General features: G+C 48.9%; 1 protein-coding gene across 1 annotated transcript; it reads right to left on the reverse strand.

Moving 5' to 3' along the window:
- Positions 1–221: 221 nt before the first annotated feature.
- On the reverse strand, positions 222–1,477 carry LOC116353273 (isthmin-2-like). Its single transcript, XM_031787552.1, has one exon. It carries the CDS (start codon positions 978–980, stop codon positions 699–701), a length of 282 nt encoding a protein of 93 aa, XP_031643412.1. The 5' UTR covers positions 981–1,477; the 3' UTR covers positions 222–698.
- Between the last annotated feature and the right edge of the window lie 518 nt (positions 1,478–1,995).

Raw genomic sequence — 1,995 nt, forward strand, 5'->3', positions numbered from 1 at the left:
TATACCCATCTCCCTGTACCCATCCCTCTTCTCAATAGCAGCAGCACATGTGAGTGTATGAAAGTGGAGGGTGGGGTGCTTGGGGGTGAGAGGATAACTAGAACCATGTCATCCTCTCCAACTGTCCCTAATGTTCACAAACCAGTTTCTTCTGATTGAAGAGTGTATAAAGGGTTAGGGTTGGTCCAAAATCTGGACTTTCACAAGCAATACATCAGCAGCACGTTAGAATTATTTTATTTTTCTCTTCCTGTAATGCCACAGTATGTCATTCGTGGAAGAGTATATTCCAATTGGCCGGTGGATCCTGACGAATCATCCAAGGAGTGAAGTGCTTGATGGTGAAGATGTCCTAAAAACACAACATTAAAACGGGGCCCTCACATCGTTTTCCCACGTCAGAGTACGCCACTGCAAGAGAGGAGCTCAACTTCACTCCATTTTGGATGGTTGGTTGCCGGCTTCCCTGATTGGAGAAATGTCCAATTTCAGTCATTAATAAACTCGAACACTGAATAAGGAGGAGCTAGAGATGGGACATCCAGGAGTCCTTTTCTTCTCTAACCAACTGATAGTTAACGCTACACATATTCAGTATGTGGTCTATGCTGAAATCCAGACATAATTGGGGACCATGTGGCTCTCTCTACCCCCTCTTTCCAGCTCTTTCCCCGTCAGGGTCTCAGTTCCCCTCCCCATCAGTACTCCCTGGCCTCCTCCAGTTGAGCCTGATGCACCTCCTCGTGTGGGTTGTCGGGACACAGCAGCCCGTTGTTGGGTGGCCTCACCGAGTGGAAGCGGCTCCAGTCCCCGTTACACAGGATCCAGGGCAGCACGTCCACTTTGTAATGCAGCTCCGGCGAGAACTCAGTACTGATGAGGTTCGGAGCGCCCGCCCCTTTACCCCGCGTGATAAGCTTCGCGTGGTCGTCGTAGCAACAGTGTTGCGCGGCCAGGGTGGTGCTATTGGAGGAGATCATGGAGCGCGTGCAGAAGCGAGCGGAAGGCAGTAGGGTGTTGTGGTAGAGGTCAGTCTATGGACGGTAACATGGTAGGGTGTTGTGGTAGAGAACAGTCTATGGAGGGTAACATGGTAGGGTGTTGTGGTAGAGAACAGTCAGTCTATGGAGGGTAACATGGTAGGGTGTTGTGGTAGAGAACAGTCAGTCTATGGAGGGTAACATGGTAGGGTGTTGTGGTAGAGGTCAGTCTATGGAGGGTAACATGGTAGGGTATTGTGGTAGAGGTCAGTCTATGGAGGGTAACATGGTAGGGTGTTGTGGTAGAGGTCAGTCTATGGAGGGTAACATGGTAGGGTGTTGTGGTAGAGAACAGAGAACAACCTTTTATATTCCAGTGATCCCTTTTGTAACAGAGACCCCAGTGGAGATGTTGATGCCTCATTCTCCTGTCAGTAGTGTCTCTTCATATGATTCATTTCAACGAATACTGCACACGTTTACAGAGCATTCGGAAAGTATTCGGACCCCTTGATTTTTCCACATTTTGTTAGGGTACAGCCTTATTCTAAAATGGATTAAATTGTTCAGTGTGTCAGAGTCCAACTACTACAGGCCTCTGTTCTTATTGTGATTCAAGAGAAAGAAGAATAGAAAGAATGGAAACACACAGAGCCTTCAGAAAGTATTCAGACCCCTGGACTTTTCTAGACCGCTGCGCCACTCGAGTTTAAGTCCGGGCTCTGGCTGGGCCACTCAAGGACATTCAGAGACTTGTCCCGAAGCCACTCCTGTGTTGTCTTGGCTGTGTGCTTAGGGTCGTTGTCCTGTTGGAAGGTGAACCATCAGTCTGAGGTCTTGAGTGGTCAGAAGCAGGTTTTCATCAAGGATCTCTCTGTACATTGCTCCGTTAATCTTTGCCTTGATCCTGACTAGTCTCCCAGTCCCTGCCACTGAAAAACATCCCCACAGCATGATGCTGCCACCACCATGCTTCACCGTAGGGATGGTGCCAGTTTTCCTCCAGACGTGAGGC

Source organism: Oncorhynchus kisutch, linkage group LG14 (assembly GCF_002021735.2).
Source record: "Oncorhynchus kisutch isolate 150728-3 linkage group LG14, Okis_V2, whole genome shotgun sequence".
Lineage (NCBI taxonomy): Eukaryota > Metazoa > Chordata > Actinopteri > Salmoniformes > Salmonidae > Oncorhynchus > Oncorhynchus kisutch.